The sequence below is a fragment of the Pelophylax lessonae genome (assembly GCF_965119305.1).
Source record: "Pelophylax lessonae genome assembly, chromosome: 8".
NCBI classification, from domain to species: domain Eukaryota; kingdom Metazoa; phylum Chordata; class Amphibia; order Anura; family Ranidae; genus Pelophylax; species Pelophylax lessonae.
The window spans coordinates 82547932-82566201 of record NC_138775.1 but is presented as its reverse complement, the minus strand read 5'-3'; the positions used below and the strand labels follow the sequence as shown (position 1 = coordinate 82566201).

General features: G+C 44.5%; 1 protein-coding gene across 11 annotated transcripts in view; it reads left to right on the top strand.

Annotated features, from left to right (window-relative positions):
• The window catches only part of IQSEC1 (IQ motif and Sec7 domain ArfGEF 1), a 1344709-nt gene that overhangs the window by 1236153 nt on the left and 90286 nt on the right, over positions 1 to 18270 (top strand). For all 11 annotated transcript variants that reach the window (XM_082266155.1, XM_082266158.1, XM_082266162.1 and 8 more), the window contains one exon: positions 14471 to 14593. In XM_082266155.1, coding sequence (XP_082122281.1) covers positions 14471 to 14593 — 123 coding nt within the window. The remainder of the gene's footprint in view (positions 1 to 14470; positions 14594 to 18270) is intronic.

Here is an 18270-nt window from a genome sequence, read left to right as displayed (position 1 = left end):
GGTACTGCCAGCATGGTGGGGGTGTCCCTAGCAGTGTTATACACTTTTTTTTGTGTGGGTCCTCCTCTTCTCTAATGGAGTCCCTGGAGCACATTTCCCCACCTGATCCCCTCTCAGAGGCTGCAGGGCCCTCCGGGTCCCACCAATCCCTGACTGCACTGACCGTGGCCCTGGAGTCCTTAGTGTCCAAGGTGGATTTTGTCCTGGGAAAACGGGCTATTTTGCGATGTGATATCCTTATGAGGATTCCCTGCTTAAAAAGTAGACTGTCCCACCTGTACTGGACTCACCGGTTTCCAGGTTAAATAAAAGCCACCTTAATTCCGGTTGAGGAGTCCCCAGCCTTTAAAGATCCGGCTGATAGGAGGTCGGAGGCTCTGACCTGCCATATGTTCACTGTGGCTGGTTCAGCATTTAGACCAGTATTTACTATTGCCCTGGTGTCTCAAACTCTGACCTTGTCTGCGATGCCTCTTTGGATGGGGCTCCCTTGATTTCCAGACTGTCTGTCTCCGCAGTGGTCCTTCGGTGTATTATCTGGCTGGAATGCAAATCAGACTGGTCTGCAAATCAGACTTCTAAGAAGGCCTTATCTAATCTCCCATTTGTGGGGGATTTGCCTGTTTGGAGCTTTCTTAGATGACATCATTAGGGGGCCTCACAGTGGGGAAGAGTACTCTTCTTCTGCAAGCTTCCAAGGGGAGGAGTCCTGTTGCAGAAAGGGGCCTTTCTTCTCGGCTCATAAGAGACCTTTTTGTTCATCAGGGTCTCAAAACAAGGGATCTAAGCCCTTCAGAGTCTCCACCGGAGGTTCCAGGAGGACTTGGTCTGGAAAGTCACGAGCGGGCTCTTCCAGACCCGCGGACAAGGTTTCTTCTGCATGAAGGGGCGCCCTCACCTGTATGTGGGGTGGGGAGATGTCTTAGCTGGTTTCCGGATCTGTGGACCTCCCTGGTAACAGACAAGTGGGTCCACAAAGTCATTCGGTCCGGCTACAAGATCGAGTTTGGTCTTATCATCCAGAAAGGCTCTTCCCTTCCAACCTGCGCTTTTCCACAGATCGTTTACGGGGTCTCTTTAGGGTGGTGCAAGACTTGTTACTTCAAGGGGTTCTGAAACATTTTCAGGAGATTTACTCAAACCTGTTTAAAGTTCCCAGGAAGGAAGGCAAGGTAAGTTCAATTCTGGACGTCAAGGCGCTAAACTGCTTTGTGCGGGTACAGAAGTTCCGAATAGAGTCTATTCGCTCGGTAGTGGCATCCCTACATCAGGGGGATTTTCTCGCTTCTATCGACATCAAAGATGCCTACCTTCACATTCCAATATGTGCCGGTCACCAGCGCTTCCTCCGCTTTGCCGTGGGCAAGGAGCATTATCAGTTTGTGGCGTTACCCTTTGGTCTCGCCTCTGCTATTCGGATCTTCACGAAAGTGTTGGCCCCGGTACTAGCATTGTTGCATCAGTGGAGGATCCTGGTACTGGGGTACCTGGACAATATTCTGCGAGCTGAGTCCCTGACTGCTCTGTTGGACAACTTGGAGATTACTCTGCGAACTCTGAAGGAGTTTGGTTGGATTCTGAACCTTCAGAAGTCTGCTCTGGTTTCGTCCACAGGACTGGACTATCTGGGTCTGACTCTGGATTCAGCTTCAGCCAGAGTGTTTCTTCCTTTGGAAAAACTCCAGAAATTGCAGGAGGCAATCCAGCTTTTGTTGTCCAGCAGAAGGTCATCTCTCCAGGCTTGCATGCGAGTGTTGGGCCTGATGGTGTCTACCTTTTGAGGCAGTTCCGTTTGCACAGTTCCAGACAAAATTCCTGCAAAGAGAGATCCTGGTGAAATGGGACAAGAATCCTCAGTCTCTATACAATCTGATCCTGTTGAGCCAGGGTACAAGAGGGTTCCTGATCTGGTGGCTTAGTTCTTCGGCACTTTGATAGGGAAAATCCTTTCTCCCCCTGTACTGGACAGTTGTTACCATGGATGCCAGCTTGTCCGGATGGGGAGGTATCCTTGGCTTAGATTGTGCTCAGGGGTTCTGGACTCTTCCAGAGTCCAGGCTGCCAAATCAATGTACCCAGAACTCCGAGCGATCAGACTTTGTCTGGATCATTGGACAATTTGTCTTCAGGGGTGTCCGGTACGCATTCAATCAGGCAATGCCACAGCCATAACCTGTCAATCACCTATGGGGCACAAGAAGTGCCCTGGCGGCTTTGAAGGTAGCCAGTATTCTAAGGTGGGCAGAACGATTCTTTCCAGCCCTCTCTCCTGTACACATTCCAGGGGTGGAGAATTGGCAAGCGGATTATCTCAGACAAGCGTTGAACCAGGGGGGAATGGTCGCTTCATCCAGAGGTGTTTAATCAGTTGTATCTCCGGTGGGGTGCTCCTGAGGTGGACCTGTTGACCTCTCATCTCAACAGGTAGGTACAGAGGTTTGTGGCACGGTCTCAGCATCCTCTAGCCGATGCCACAGATGCCTTAGTGGCTCCTTGGAGCCAGTATTGTCTGATTTACGCCTTCATCCCTCTCAAACTTCTGCCAAGTCTCCTGCACAGGATTGAGGCAGAAGTGATTCTAGTGGCTCCAGACTGGCCTCGCCGGTCTTGGTATGCTAATCTGGTATGGCTGGTCACCGATGCTTCTTGGAGACTTTCTCTCAGGGAAGATCTGCTGTCACCAGGGCCAATCTGCCATCCTGCTTTACAGTCGCTGGCTTTAACGGCTTGGCTGTTGAAAGCCAGGTGCTGAAGGATAGAGGTTTGTCTGAATCTGTGATTCCTACACTGTTAAAGACTAGAAAATCTACCTCTAGGAAGATCTACCATCGTACTTGAAAGACGGACATTGTGTGGTGTTGAGTCTATTGGGGTTCACCCTCGCTCCTTTTTGGTGGCTGTGATATTGGCTTTCCTCCAACGTGGGGTTGAGCAGAGCCTGGCTTTAAGTACCATCAAAGGCCAGGTTTCAGCCTTAGAGGTTTTCTTTCAACGTCCATTGGACACACATTTTTTGGTGCACACCTTTATCTAGGGAGTTCGACACTTGGCTCCTCCAGTGCAGTCGCCATTGCCACCGTGGGACCTCAATTTGGTGCTGTCAGTTCTTCGGAAACCTCCCTTTGAAATTGTTCAGGAGGTTCCCCTGCTTACCTTGTCCCAAAAGGTGGCCTTTTTGGTGGCTATTACTTCTCTGTGCAGCGTGTTGGAGCTGGCGGCGTTTTCTTGTTGTTCACCTTACCTGGTGGTTTACAGAGATAAGGTGGTTCTACCTCCCTGTCCGTTGTTCCTTCCAAAGGTCGTCTCTGATTTCCATTTGAATGAAGACATTGCGTTGCCTTCCCTATGTCCCAGGCCTAAACATCCCAAGGAAATTGCCTTGCATTCCCTAGATGTGGTTAAGGCAAACAGGGTGTACCTGGCAGCTACAGAGTCTTTCCGTAAGTCAGACTCACTATTTGTACTCATATATGGCCCTTGAATAGTGTTAGCTGCTTCTGCTGTGACCATTTCCAGATAGATCAGACAGACGGTGATTCAGGCTTATTCAATTAAGGGTCAGGTTCCTCCTTTCCCTGTTAAGATGTACTCTACTCGGGCGATTAGTGCCTCCTGGGCCTTCCGTCATCAGGTTTGCAAGGTGGCCACCTGGTCGTCTGTGCACACTTTCACAAAGTTTTATAAGGTGGATGTGTTGGCATCTGCGGATACTTCTTTTTGCCGCAAGGTTTTGCAGGCTGCTGTTTAGAGGACCTGGTCCTCTTTGAGGGTGTATTGTTTTTTTTCAGGTGAGCTCCAGTTGTTTATGGTTGAGCTCCAGGTTACCTGGTTGGCAATAATTTAGCCTTGGGAATTTTTTCTTGCTGTTCCCACTCCTCATGTTTGACACTGCTTTCGGGCGTCCCAGTGGTCAAGAAGATAAGGAACTGTGTCCACCAAAGAACAAAAGAGAAAATGGCTGTAAAGTCCATTTCTCTGATGTTCACTGACGGACACAGCACCCACCCCTCTGTGGAGTTGGTTTTCTTCTGACACTGGTTGTAACAAAACTGAATGCCTATAGCTGAGAGTGAGTATACCCCCTGGTACTGCCCCATGGGCGTAGTCAAGCTTATTCCTACCTAGTGTCCTACTCCTGTAGGGGGCAGTATAACCCAACGGTCAAGAAGATGAGGAGCTGTGTCTGTCAATGAAAACCAGAGAAATGGATTTCACGGTCAGTCAAAAATCCCATTTTCTTGTAATCCTTCTTACTCTATAGTCTAGCAGCTGTAGCCCATATATCTTATTCTGAATTTAGTTCAGCAGTCTGAAATCACTGACCTACTCAGATATTTCCTTAGCCAATCAAATCATGTAAACTACATCGATTTTGTATGGGCTCAGGTTTTTCTGTTAAAGCTAAAAATATGTACATCAGAATTAATGATAAAAATAAAAATATCTGAGAAGGTCAGCATTCTGATTCAGCTCTGCAAGAGTTACAGTTTCTGTGGCTGTATTAGAGCATAACACACTCAGTTTTGAGATGATGTCTGGTAGAGGTCCTGCGAGACGTGGAGAATTGATCCAGCTGTACACAGTACCCTGTATGCTATTTATGGTGTTCATTACACTGAGAATGAAGTGAAAGGATGTTACATTTATATAAGCTCCTTGAGTCTAGGGAGTGATTTCAGGTTCCACTGACTCCATATTATTGGTCAGTGCAGTCTCTTTGATACAATCAAGGTGCAGATATAAACATATTTTTCTTTTTTTTTTTCTTTCAGTGGGTACAGTTAGGTGTTCTGCTGCAAGACTCAGTGAAGACCTAGATAAAGAGATTTCCTAAACTATACAGGACCCTCACTAATGCCAGTACTGCACACGCACTATTCCCTTGCCAACTGTCTCCAAGTAAGAGAAAGAAGAAGTGAGAGGTAGAGGCAGGAGGAGAAAAAAGGAGTGGGGGAAAGGGGTCAGTTGTTACAGGGGAGAAAAAAAAGGGGTGAGAGGTAGGTCTGTTTCACAAGGGCTTCAGCCTTTTTAAGAGCAGTGTACACAGCATGCATTGACAAAGCATTTCCAGAGCTTTTAGCAAGCTTTACTTAAGCTTTTAGGCTGGGTTCACACTATTGCGAACTGGATGCGGATTTCCCCGCATCCGATTCGCATTTCAGGAGCCTGTGACTGCCTCTCAATGGAGCCAATTCACACAACTTCGGGACAGCTGCAGAGCGAATTGCACAAGAGTACTGTGCATCTTCTGGTCCGTTTCAGGTCTGAATTCAGCCAAAAATTTAACCTGAAATTGGACCTGAAACTGTGAACAGGGCCACATCCAAACCCTGCCGTGAGCCGATCCGCACAGAGGTGAACCCAGCCTTAAATTACCATTCAGCTCCAGTTTGTAAATGTTGAACATAGATCCTAATGAGAGTGTTGATCGCCACTTTAAACAAGCTGCTAGCAGGCTTCAGAACTTTTTGAAACTAGTTGAAAGCTTGCTGAAGCCTGCTATCAGCTTGCACAAAGTGGCAATTAACACTCCTCTTAAGTTCTGTGTTCAACATTTACAAATTGAATGGTACTTTAAAAGCCTTAACAAAGCCTGCTGAAAGCTCTGCAAATGCTTTGTCAAAGCTTGCTGTTCACACTGCTATCATACAAACTGAAGCCCGTGTGAAACAGGCCATAGAAGAAGAGAGACCCCATGCAAACGTTGCTATATCTATTGCCACTGCTACTGCCTTCTGTACAATTCTAATATTATGGGGTTGATCTACTAAAGGAAAATAGTCTGTTTACCTAATCAGAGTGAATTCATGTAAAACATGAACCTGTGTTTACTGTAGTTTACTGAAACTTGAAGAAGAAGGCATAATACAATGCACACAGCTTATTTACGAACATTCACTTTAAAGTGGATTTACAAAGAAGAGGCACATGTAGGCACAGGGAGTACATGCAAAACCATTGCCATGGTTGGGATTTGAATTAACAACCCTATTGATGCTAAAATGAAGTGCTAACCATGTAAGCACTCTGCTGCCCAACTTCAGGTTACATTCCACTTTAAGTGAACGGCCTTTACATCTTTAGTACTATTGGGACTTATGGTAGAAGCCTTTCTATAAGAAAGAATGACTATCATGTTTTTCTTGCATGATATGATCAAGGAACGTATTGCAGGTAGGCTGTGGGGCTTGTAGAAAGCCACATAATGAAGATCTTTAAAATGTGGGGTCAGGTAGGGCTGGTACATTTAAGAAATACAAAATTTATATGTAGGGTCCCTTCACATGGTCTTACTGCCCAGGGGACTCTGATTTGCTCAGTGGGGATTGATACGCTGATCCCCACTGAGCAGACGGATGACAGGTCCATCTCCACTCACTGTGCTGAGACAGACCTGTCAGAGCCCTGCTCTCCTCTATGGAAAACCGGATGAAAACAGACTGCCTGTCCGTTTTCATCCAATCCTATCTGATCCTCCAGACGGATGGAAAATAGGGTTTCCATCCGTCTGGATTTCATGGACAGGATCAGATCGGATAGCAGCGGGTGTCACCGGACATGTCACCGCTGACATCCGCTGCTCCATAGGGTACATAAAGCATCCAATCAGGTCCGCCTGAAACTGACAGGCAGACCCTATTGGAAAGCCTTTGTGAAAGGACCTTTAATTCTCATAGATTAGTAAAATCTATTAGACATAGGAATTGCATAGTAGCTGAATTCTTTAATGTGGGTGGTGCTGCTAATTTAGATGCAAGGTTTTCATTTGGTGGCAGTGTTTTATGTACTCCATTCATTTATTGCTCCTAGTTCATAACAAAAGCTTTATTTTAAAGAAAATTAAATGAGTATGGCAGTGGTTTGTAGAAGTTATTGTAGCTATTACCGGTTATGAGTATCACTGACTTCATAAAAATTATCTTTCAGGCAATGGGCTTTCAGGTTTACTTCCATTTACAGGAACAAGGGGGGAAGGAGGGCGGGACTTTAAATGAGACGCATGGTGGGGCTGGCCATACGACTCCATCCCTAAATTCATATGTAAAAATATGGAGGAGTTGGGACTTTGATTGAGAGACATGACCATGACAGGGTAGGTGGAATAACTATCACATTTATTACATACATAATAGTATACAAATAGCATAAAATTGCTGTACAAAATAAGACATATGGTATATACACAGCTGGAGTAGTATAAGAGAGTACATAATCCCCAGAACAGCCTCAAAGGAACCAGCATAACAAATGACAACCCTAGGAGTATTTGAGTAAAATCATAGCATCCATAAACTGACGCGTTTCGTGGCCTAATGCCGCCACTTCTTCAGAGTAGATGTATGATCCATATATGGTAGCCGTGGCTACGACTGGTAATGGAGGCGGAGAGGACCCAGGTGTCTCCCCCGGGAGCTGAGGACGCTAAAGGTCCGCGGCAAGAGCAGAAGTAGCCACACAAAGGGAAAATTTGTGGAGTAGAAGGAACAGGAAAAATTCTTGATGGTATCATGTATCAAGGATTGGAGTAGAGAAAGGTGTGCCTCTCATCCGCCAGAGCCGCCAAACCCAGAGCGCCCAGCGTCACGTCAGTGCATAATTCGAGGGAGCCGCAGGAACGGCAGGAACATTTTTCCTGTTCCTTCACTCCACAAATTTTCCCTTTGTGTGGCTACTTCTGCTCTTGCCGCGGACCTTTAGCGTCCTCAGCTCCCGGGGGAGACACCTGGGTCCTCTCCGCCTCCATTACCAGTCCTAGCCACGGCTACCATATATGGATCATACATCTACTCTGAAGCAGTGGCGGCATTAGGCCACGAAACGCGTCAGTTTATGGATGCTATGATTTTACTCAAATACTCCTAGGGTTGTCATTTGTTATGCTGGTTCCTTTGAGGCTGTTCTGGGGATTATGTACTCTCTTATACTACTCCAGCTGTGTATATACCATATGTCTTATTTTGTACAGCAATTTTATGCTATTTGTATACTATTATGTATGTAATAAATGTGATAGTTATTCCACCTACACTGTCATGGTCATGTCTCTCAATCAAAGTCCCAACTCCTCCATATTTTTACACTTCCATTTACAGTGTTCCTGATAGTTCTCACATGATAAGATGAAGATCTATGGGGATAGCTGACATTTTTATATTACAAAATATTCACAGGTGTTTGTGGGGCTCCATTTTCATTCCCGCTAATGTTCCAGTGTTAGTGACACCAATAAATGCACCACATAATTGCTCAGCAGTGAGCTTACTGCAAAGATACAGTACAATGTACAATACAGTGTGCATTGTCCAATACTGTACAGTAGAGGTGTATTGTTCAACAATTCCCAGCATTAAAGCAGAAATGTACAAAAAACTATTCCCTCCAGGTGAACTAAATTTCAGAGTCTGAAGCTTGACATAGATGGATCGTATTTTTTTATTTTTTTTTGATCTATCAGAGGGTTGATCAAAAAACAAACAAACAGGTGCCCACTGCCCTCCCCGCCTCTCCATATGCCTCTTCATTTCCTCTCCCCCCTTCTTAAATATTTATTTTTTCGCCTTCATTGTTTCTAATGGGAGACACCAGCCATAGTAGTTCTATTACGATCTCCTTGCCACTTAGTGAACCTTTAAGCCGACTGGTCGCACCTAATACTTTGACTGCATTGGAGGGCGACACCTACTCTACCTGACAAAGTCACTATCTTTCATGGTGTCCACTAGAAGCTCCAAGATGATGGTACTCAACTTTTGGTATATGATATCTTCCTCAATTAGGAACTATATGTTTCTTTTTTATATAATCTTTATTTTAAGTTTCATCTGAACGAAAAACATACAGAAAATTTTTTTGAGGAAATAGTCAAAGCAGTATTCAGTAAGACATACAAAGTGTCCAAAAACAATGCAAAGGATTGATCAGTATCACTGGTGAATGAAAATAGAGGTTCTACGGTATATCCAGGTACATGTATCTTATGCCAAGTCTTTATTATGCCCCAAGTAGCATTGTGAGCAGCATCTGTGGAGTAACCCGCCAATCCCAAATTAGCTGCCTTAATATGGAATCATATGAATAGGAAGATATGCGAAAAGAGAGGGAGAGGGTATGGGAACAGGGAAGGGAAAGAGGGGGGGAGGGGGAAACGGGAGAGAGTAGAGAAAGGAGGGGAGTAGGAGGAGGTGAGAAGAAAGTAGAAGAGAGTAGAGAAAGAAGGGGAGTAGGGGGTCTGGAGGAGAAATTTAAGAATATTGACAATAGTAGCTGTCATTTAAGGCAACAACATAAACAAACAAATAGCATTCTACTTAGCAAAAGTAGTAAAGTCGAATGCGATTCCATGGATCTTCAGCAAGCTTATCTCCATCCGCCACAGCTCAATACTCTATCAAATCTATTCAATATAATTCAGTTGAATGCAGTACCCCTATAATGTAGATTAAAATGTCTTAAAGGTTGTAGGCTGGGAGGCCATAGCCACATTAGAGGTATAATGTATCCAAGTGGCCCAAATACCAAAAAATCTCTTATTTTTGTCCCTGCATGTTGCCACCCACTCTTCTGCCGTCATGATTTTATTAACTAGGCGGATCAAGTCCGCCCGCCCGCCCAGGTCCCTGAGCTGTCTTCCAATATAGTGGGATCAGGCGTCTGGCCACATTTAAGAGGTGCAGAAGTACCGACCTACGATATTGGCTGAGGGGGACAGGTGGCACATGAAGCAGGAACCCCAGAGGGGAATCATACATATCAATATCTAGTAGAACTTTAATCTGCATCCTGATATCCTGCCAAAAGAGGCGGAGCTTCAGACATTCCCACCAAACATGGAGAAAGGACCCCCGAAGCCCACAATTCCTTCAGCAAGCATCTGAAGTTCTTGGAAAAAATCCTAGCCAGAGTGGCAGGGACTCTATACCACCGGGTCAATATCTTGATACCATTTTCTTGCATTCCTGTGTCCACAGAGCTCTTATGGGTAAGACTATATAAGTGATCAAGCTGGGTCTCCGTGAACGTACGCTGCAGGTTTCTCCCACCCCCGTATGTATAACGGCTTACCCCTGGACTCAGTCATCAGCAGCATCCCGTAAAGGACAGAAATAGAGTGAGGGATAGGGGCCTTCTCGAACTGAGTCATAGCGGATGGAGGTCTAATGGCCTGGGGCAGGCTACGAACGAAATTATGTAACTGTCTATAGCACCATTCACCCATTGGGAAGCGACCAAATTTATCACTTAGCCAGAGTATAGCATCAGCTCCCCACCCCCTTTATTCTGAATGCTCAGACAAACTTTGAATGGATGTAGAAGACTGCAGATAAACAGGTATAACTTACGTAGGAGGATTTGTTTCATCTCTGTGTATCACCTGGGTATATGTAAGGGTTTAGAACCACTTTAGGTGAACTTTCTGTCTTTAGCACACCTGCTGTGTTTTCTGGATAGAAAAAGCTCACAAAATGCTATAAAGTGAAAGTTAACTTCCATCACTGACATTTACCTATAGGTAAGCCTATAATAAGAAGACTTACCTATAAGTAGTGTAAATATCTCCTAAACATGCACCATTTAGGAGATATTTACTGTACATACAGCTACTTGACATCACTAAAGCATGTGTTCTTAAGCAACGGCCACCCGTTCCGTTCCTTCAGAGCCCTGTTCCGTAAAAACAGTGGCTCCCGCGCATGCATGGGAGTGATGTCATCGTGGCTCCGGCTAGTGACACAGCCTGAGTCCACGAACCCAGAAGCAAGAAAGGTGAAGATGGAAGCGCCTTAGTTTTAATGTAAGTTTAACATAATGTGCTAGTATGCGATGCATACGATGCATACATTATTGCTTTATCTTTCATGGTAAAAAAAAAAAAAATCCAGCGGTTTACAACTGCTTTATATGGCTGCTTCAAGAGCGGGTATTAGAGGCGTGCCTGGTGTAGAAGTTACAACTGAGGTTGGTTTTTAAAAGGTTTATTAAAGAACTTAGTTCATAGGTAAAAAGCAAACACGTCTTGGGGGAACTGCCTCCTCCTTCATAAGGGGTTTGTAGATCTGTAAGGTAGGTACAGGTCTGGAACCGGGAATAGGCTTTGGGTGAGAGCATTTTTAGTGCTGTCAGATCATTGTGACTTGGCTTGACAGACTAAATCTAAGTCCTTTAATAAACTTTTTAAACATCAACCTCAGGTGTGACTTACCTCTATACGGGGAGTGTCTTTAAAACTTGTTTTTGATCGCCCTCCAGAGCATCTCTCAATCACTTCTAGAGAGGAAGCAGCCAGAGACCTAATGTAAATCAGACTTACCTACACCATACCCCCACCAGCTACGGAACTCTCTAGGACAAATCATCCCTGTGCTCCACCATTCAATACCCAACCAAATAAAGGTCCAGCATGGCTATACACATTTATTTGCTGCTTGGAATTGCAATTTGATGGAATTTTATTGCACATTTGACAGTATTTTCGTATACAGTTCAATTCTTCTAAATGTAGAACATTTATTGACTTAAATAACATAAAATATCCACAGTATTTTAGTGTACTCATTTAAAGCAGAATTAAACTCTGCATTTTTCTTTAAATGGGCCCTTAGGAAGTGTTAGCCATAATGTAGTAGTATACACAGCATATTAGCACAGTATGGCAGACTTGCCTGACAAACAATTCCTTCCAGCATTGAACTGTCAGCGCTCCTGCTGGTCACGGGCGCTTCCATCTTTGCCTACCTTCTAGGTTCAGACTCTTTGGCTGCTTGATTTGCTGGACTGCAATGACGTTACTCCCGCACATGCTCACGGGAGTCACATTCTCATGGCATAGAGAGTTGCCATAGATGTAAACAAATAGGGTATCTTCGTTCATTAAAATCCTGCTGGTCTGTTTTTATTTATTTTTTTTTTTCAATTTTTCATCAAATTTTTATATTTTGAGTTCAATTCCACTTTAACTGTATAACTAAAAATATGTTTCTAAATATTTTAGTAGTGAATTGGTAACAGTAATTAGATGTCCTAGGAAAATCCCAAAGTTTATCCCGGGACCAAGGTTGCTATGGTATCACTTTAGTTACTTTTAGGCATAGATTAGGCCATTTCAAATGTTCATTCGATCCAGGTAAGTCTGGAGGAGTGAGAGCCAGAAGATCTTCCAAGGGAGATATCGCTGTGAAGTCCCTCATAGAAGGCAGTAGGGATCCCAGTAGTCAGCATCCCTCAGTTTTCAGTGGGCTGGCAGTTAGTTGGCATACCAGCACAAATCCTTTAAATTTATAGATAATATTAAATGTTACAGTGCTTGGTTCTATAGCTCTTTGAGCTGTCTTCACTAGATTTCTTATATTGTATTTAATTTGCAGAGTTCACCAGTTCTGCCATTTAATAGGGATTTGTGGTATTAAATATTTTTTTGGTAGATTGTTAGCCTGCAGCAGGCTCATTCTGGGATGACCACAGAACACACTATTTACCTTGTCGTATTTGGAAACATAACTCATTTACATCATCAACAATAATCCAATCCCTCTTTAAGCTCTTTCCCAACTGCGTCATTACACCCCGCTGTGCCCCATAATTCTACCATACATCTTTTCGCTGAATACCTGCTATTTTTCCCAATTTGTGAGACATGTTAATAGCCTCTTTGTCAGGTTCCTGACACAATGTGGAGTGTTGTGACAAATATAGCTATTCAGAAGATATATTACATTTAAAATCTATTTCCTCCATCCTTGCTGGCATCATTTTCTTCCCTCTGTTTATATATAGCAACAGCATACTGCTCAGTGCTTTACAAAGAACATTAAGGTCTGTCCCTGCCCTGAAGTAGCATACAATCGAATGTCCCTACCGAGGTCATAACACACACTGTGGAGTCACACTGGTTAGAGCCAATTAACCTACTGGTATTATTGTTGTTAAAGGAAACCAGAACACAAAGAAAAAACTAATTCAAAGTCAAAATGCTTATTCTATGCAGATATTAGCCTGTTGATAATTTATACCTGAACCCTACAGCTGTAAGGCAAGAGTCCCGACCATTGGGCTGTTGCAGGTATAAATAGGTTATTGGCTTTGTGGAAAGAATTGCTCTGTAGTTTGTTTTCAATCATTTTGCAGATATTGAAAACCTCTCATTTGTATGCTTTAGGTTCTATTTTGTACAAGCAAAGCATTCTCTGATTGGACAAGGTGGAGAGGCGAAGTGATGAGGTCATAATTTCGACCTCATCAATTTAGAAAACACTTTCCATTTATTAAGGAAATGCAAAGCAAACGACCACCGGTTTTCACTAATCAGCAGGACATTTACTTGGCACAGGACTCCAAAGCAAGATCTAAATCACTTTAGTAGCACTGCCTACTACAATGATTCCCAGCTTCCACATGGATCTGCCATGCATAGCGCATGCATACAAGCTGGATCGATGCAACTATGCAAAAAAAATCCATACCTAAACTTCAAGTGTATATGAACCCTTACCTTGTAAAACAACTCATTCAGTTTAAAATAGCAATAGAAGGCAAAACATTTGTGTATAGATAGAAAAAAATATATACAGTAAATACCTATTTTTTTCTATTTGTTTTTAAGTGATCACGTGTTCTCTGAATAGAACCTTTGCCCAGTGAGCATCTTCCTGTGATCACTATGCAGCAGGGCAACTGCTCGGCATTGGACCCAGAAGACAATGGTGCTCACTATAATAGTGGTGTCTACTTCAGCCATTTTCAGCTTCCATGGGGATTGGCCAGGTATGGCACATGCATAATTATATTGGTTCAAGCTAATCCAATATAACTATGCAAAGATAACCATACCTAAACTTCAGCTTCAATTGAGGCTAACTACTATCCTGAAAATGTGCCCTTTGTCTTGAATCCCTCCTGAAGAATATAAGTGCATGCCCCCCCTTCCCCCGCCAGGTGAACACAATAGCTCTGCTGGAGTGATTCTCCCATCAACACTGATTGTGTTGATAGGGGAACCGGGCGATTGCAGGAAAGAAAATTGTATACGGCCTGCTTTAGAACTTTTCAGAACGGGGTTATTATTATTTCCTGTCCAGGGTACAAGCACCCCCCCCCCCCCCATTTGGATTGGCATCTTGTGTAAAAATCTTCCCAGTAGGTTTATAAGCAAAATAAACATGTAAGAGAAATTGCTACTCTTCTTGAATCTATCCAGGATAAAAAAAATAGAATCTAGTGGGAATTGGGCTTGAACATACTATAGGTTTTCAAAAGTTAGAATTGTTCAGAGGCCTCTGCAGTCCATTTGTCATTTATTCAGGATGTTGAGGAATTTGCATAATATTTCTTTTTCAGAATTACTGTTTACTACCAATTAATTACAACAAATTACATACTTAGAATATTTTAACTTACTTGTTACAAGTACCTCATTTGCTAATGGTGCTCCTTTTCCCAATGGAGATTTTGATGCAAATGTAATTGTGTTTTTCAGCTGCGTGGTTGATGAAATGGATTTCTCTGCAATGGAATTAGATGAGGCGCTCAGGAAGTTCCAGGCTCATATCCGGGTTCAAGGAGAGGCCCAGAAAGTAGAGCGACTCATTGAAGCATATAGGTGGGTACCCAAAATCAAAGTTTTTTTAATCGCAATGCATTCTAATATCTAAAATCTTATTCGTTTAAGGGCTAAATTCACCTTTTAAGAATGCTACATGTTATGCCTGTATTTAGAAAATGTAACATGACAGCAGGTGAGGGTTCTTCTTCCCCACATCCGCTGTGCGTCATTCATTCACGGGGAGCTGTAAATAAAGCATTACATATCTGTCACCGCTGCAGATGGGCTTACCTCTGTACAGGGTTTCAGTTTGACAGCTGTAGAGAGTGTGAGTGTTCGTGATTGACTTTGGATCTACTTCAGGGGCCATTTTTTTAAATTTTATAATGAAGGAATTGTCAAAAACTCCTCCTGTTGTGTAGTTACTCTTTTTTTTGGTGAATGGGTAGACCATACGCATTCACATAGGGTTTGTAGCGCTGGGATCTGGAGGCCCCCAGATTCTGATAAGCCCATCCCCTGCCCATAGACCCCCACTACCACCAGCCAGGGTTGTGGGGAAGAGACCCTTGTTCCTATCAACATGGGGACAAGGTGACTTGGGGTGAGGGGGGCAGAACCCTCTCTGCCCAAAAGCACCCCCCATGGTGAAGGCATGTAGCTTGGTATGGTTTAGGAGAGGGGGGTGAGATCACTTGTCCCCCCCCCCTCTTCCTGACCTGCATGCCGGGATAAGGGTCTGGTATAGATTGTAGGGGAGACCCAAGTCATTTTTTTTTTTTTTTTTTACAAGGGGCTCCACTTAAAATCCATACCCAACCCAAATGGCCTGGTGTGGATGGGGGGGGGGGGGGTTCAGGCTGTTTTTTTTATGACCTCTTCATTGCCGGCATTCTTTTGTTTACATTTTAGCTGTCAGTGGGGAAAAGCCTCCTGATACCTGATGAGTCATTGGTTTTTAAGGACGCGGCGGCTGACTTCCCAGGCCCACTGCTTAACCAGCTGATCTTCATACAGGATTCAAATTGATCAATAATTTTTCGACTGATCAGAATTCGAATCATTCCGAAAATATGGAATTTATTGGAAAATAATAAACAAAAATGAATCAACAATCCTTAAATCCCTCAGTGAGCTGGGCTTCTCCAACTCCCTTTCCCCCATCTGGACTTGGGAGTCTGGTGGGGGTCCCAGGGCAGAGAATGCAGCAGAGACCCCTGGGGGTCTTCCCCGCTATCCCCACTCTGTAACGGTCCGGGCATAGTGTGTGTCGTGCTCTGGTAGTCTAGAGTGTTCCCATTGTAGGAGAACCCGAGGTACATGCCCTACAGTTTGCAGTGTAGGTATAGTGCAGGGGGATCCCAGTGCAGAGTGCGCAGCAGAGTCTCCCCTAATGTGTGTCCTACCTTTGGGAGGGACCCTTTGCAGAGGGTGCAGCAAAGCACAGGGAAGATCCTGGCAGCATGCTTCAGTGTTTGTAGCTGATGGTGGCCACTTTCCCCTTAGTCTGGCTGGTCTCCGGTCGGTGGCCATGTTTGTGTAGGCTGATGACGTCATGGGGGCCATTTTCCCTCAGTCTGAAGACGCTGGAGACGACCGAAGCCTCGTGGGGATGCCAAAGCTCCTCCTCTTCCTCCTCAGTTTCCTCTTCCTGTGCCCTGAAAACATGAACAGGGATGCCACCCATGATGATGCTGATTTCTAATTGTTGGCGCTCCTCCGGGTGGTAGGGTGAGTCCTTGGGTGGTCCCTGTTATCTCTCTCTCTGCTGATAGGTACCCTGATCCTTGAGGGGATCCTTTAGGGGTGCCAAAAGATTGTTTTTGTACTGCAAGGTCTTCCTTTTCTTATGGAGCATCAGGGTCACATCTCTTCCACTGACCCCCTCATGAAGGTGGCAGGTCCCATGGGACCCCAGCTTCCCATGGTTGCACTGACAGCGGTCCTGCAGTCCTTAGTGTCCTGGGCGGAAGTAGCCGTGTGGGCAAAGCCCAGGAGGAAGCGTCCCTCGCCTTCCACTGCTCAGTCTGTCTCATCTGGTTCTGGGCCTACTGCCGCCGTGGATGCCTCCTGTCCAGGGGGACTTAATATCATACCCCCGGATCTGTCCGATAGTGAGGATTATTCCTCCATGGTCACAACAGCGAATGAAAAAGCGCTGGTAGAAGCACTTATCACTGCAGTATGTAAGACTTTAAAAATGGAGGATGCGGCTGATGTAGCCACGGACGTGGCTCTGTCGTTTGGTACGCATAAGTCACCTCGTACTCCAAAGGTGTTTCCTTATGTGCCTTATTTTGACAGGTTTTTCTGTAAGGAATGGAAACAACCAAAATTACCTTTTGTGGTCCCCAAACGTTTTGCTGTACGTTACCCTTTTGAAGAGTCACTTTTAAAAAAAAAAGTGGACTAGTTCACCAGTGGTAGACCCTCCTGTTTTCAGGTTGAATAAAGCAACCATGATCCCAGTAGAGGAATTCCCGTCCTTTAAGGACCCAGCTGACAGGTAAGTGGAGGCTGTGGCACGCAGCATGTTTACTATGGCTGGTTCGGCATTGTGGCCAGTCTTTGCCTCAGCCTTATTGGCTTAGCTATTGAAAGCCAGGTACTGAGATATAGAGGTTTGTCTGTATCAGTGATCCCTACTATGGTGAAGGTGAGAAAGTCATCTTCCAGCAAGAGGTACCATCTTACGTGTAAAGCGTACATTTCTTGGTGTGAGTCGATTGGCGCTCATCCTCGATCCTTTTCTGTGGCTTGGATCTTAACCTTTCTTCAACAGGGTGTTGTTCAGAGGTTGGCCTTGAGTACCATCAAGGGCCAGGTGTCTGCCTTGGCAACCTTCTTTCAGCAACCCCTAGCCACGCACTCTTTAGTTCATACCTTTACTCAGGGGTTCGACATATGGCTCCACCTGTACGGTCTCTTTTGCCGCCATGGGATTTAAATTTAGTGTTTTCGGTTCTCCAGAAACCTTTATTTGAGAATATTCAGGAGATTCCCTTGTCTACGTTATTCCAGAAGGTGACATTCTTGGTGGCTATTACCTCGGCCAGCAGGGTATTGGAATTGGCGGCATTATCCTGTCGCAGCCCCTATTTGGGGATAAAGGGATAAAGTGGTTCTTTGTCCCTGTCCATTATTCCTGCCCAAAGTTGTCTCTGTCTTCCATTTGAATGAGGACATCGTGTTGCCTTCCTGGTGTCCCAAGCTGGCTTATCCTAAGAAATTTGCTTTGCATACATTGGATGTGGTTAGTGTGATTCGGGTGTATTTGACAGCTACTGAGTCCTTTTGGAGATCAGACTCGCTTTTTGTGGTTATGGATGGACCAAGAAAAGTGCTGGCCGCTTCTTTAGCTACCATCTCCAGATGGATCAGACAGATGGTGTCTTAGGCCTATTACATTAAAATTCAGGTTCCATCTTTCCCTGTCATGGCACATTCTACTCGGGCGCTGAGTTCTTCTCAGGCCTTCTGTCATCAGGCATTCATATCGCAAGTTTGCAAGGCGTCCACTTGGTCGTTGGTGCATACCTTCACAAAATTCTATAAGGTAGATACTTTGGCATCTGCGGATACTTCTTTTGGCCGCAAAGTTTTGCAGGCTGCTGTTTAAGAGGGGCTTTTCCCTCTAATGGGGTGCTGTTCTTTAAACTTTTATTTTTTTCAGACGGGGCTCCTGTGACCCTGTTAAGGCTCCTTTGTCCTGGTTTCAGGCACTTATGTTTAGC